The following is a 301-nucleotide window of genomic DNA, read 5'->3' on the forward strand; positions in this document are numbered from 1 at the left end:
GCAGCCAAACGGCCCTCGAGAGGGGCAGATACCTTCATCTTGTGAGGGCACCGCTGAGTGCCCTGCGTGCAGGTTGCCAGCGTCTCAAGTGTGAGGGCGAGCATTTCGAGCTCGTCCTGGCGCCTCTGCAGCGCCTCCTCGGGATCCTCGGCCGCCGACACCTGCTGGGGGCCGCTCGGCTTCATGTAGCTCCTCACGAAGCTGCGCATCACCTCGATCAGGTCAGGGTCCTGAGGAAGGGAGGCGGGGGGGGGGGGGTGAGGAGCGCTGGTGGACAAGAGTGGGCGGACCTGCCAGCCTG

The 301-nt window shown here is 67.1% G+C and overlaps 1 protein-coding gene across 1 annotated transcript in view; it reads right to left on the bottom strand.

Moving 5' to 3' along the window:
* LOC119586085 (uncharacterized protein C12orf56 homolog) overlaps nucleotides 1–301 on the bottom strand; it is a gene marked incomplete at its 5' end in the record, with an annotated part of 3,435 nt that overhangs the window by 2,775 nt on the left and 359 nt on the right. The window contains 1 exon segment of the mRNA XM_037934784.1: nucleotides 33–230. Coding sequence (XP_037790712.1) covers nucleotides 33–209 — 177 coding nt within the window.

Source organism: Penaeus monodon, chromosome 20 (genome assembly GCF_015228065.2).
Source record: "Penaeus monodon isolate SGIC_2016 chromosome 20, NSTDA_Pmon_1, whole genome shotgun sequence".
Classification (NCBI taxonomy): domain Eukaryota; kingdom Metazoa; phylum Arthropoda; class Malacostraca; order Decapoda; family Penaeidae; genus Penaeus; species Penaeus monodon.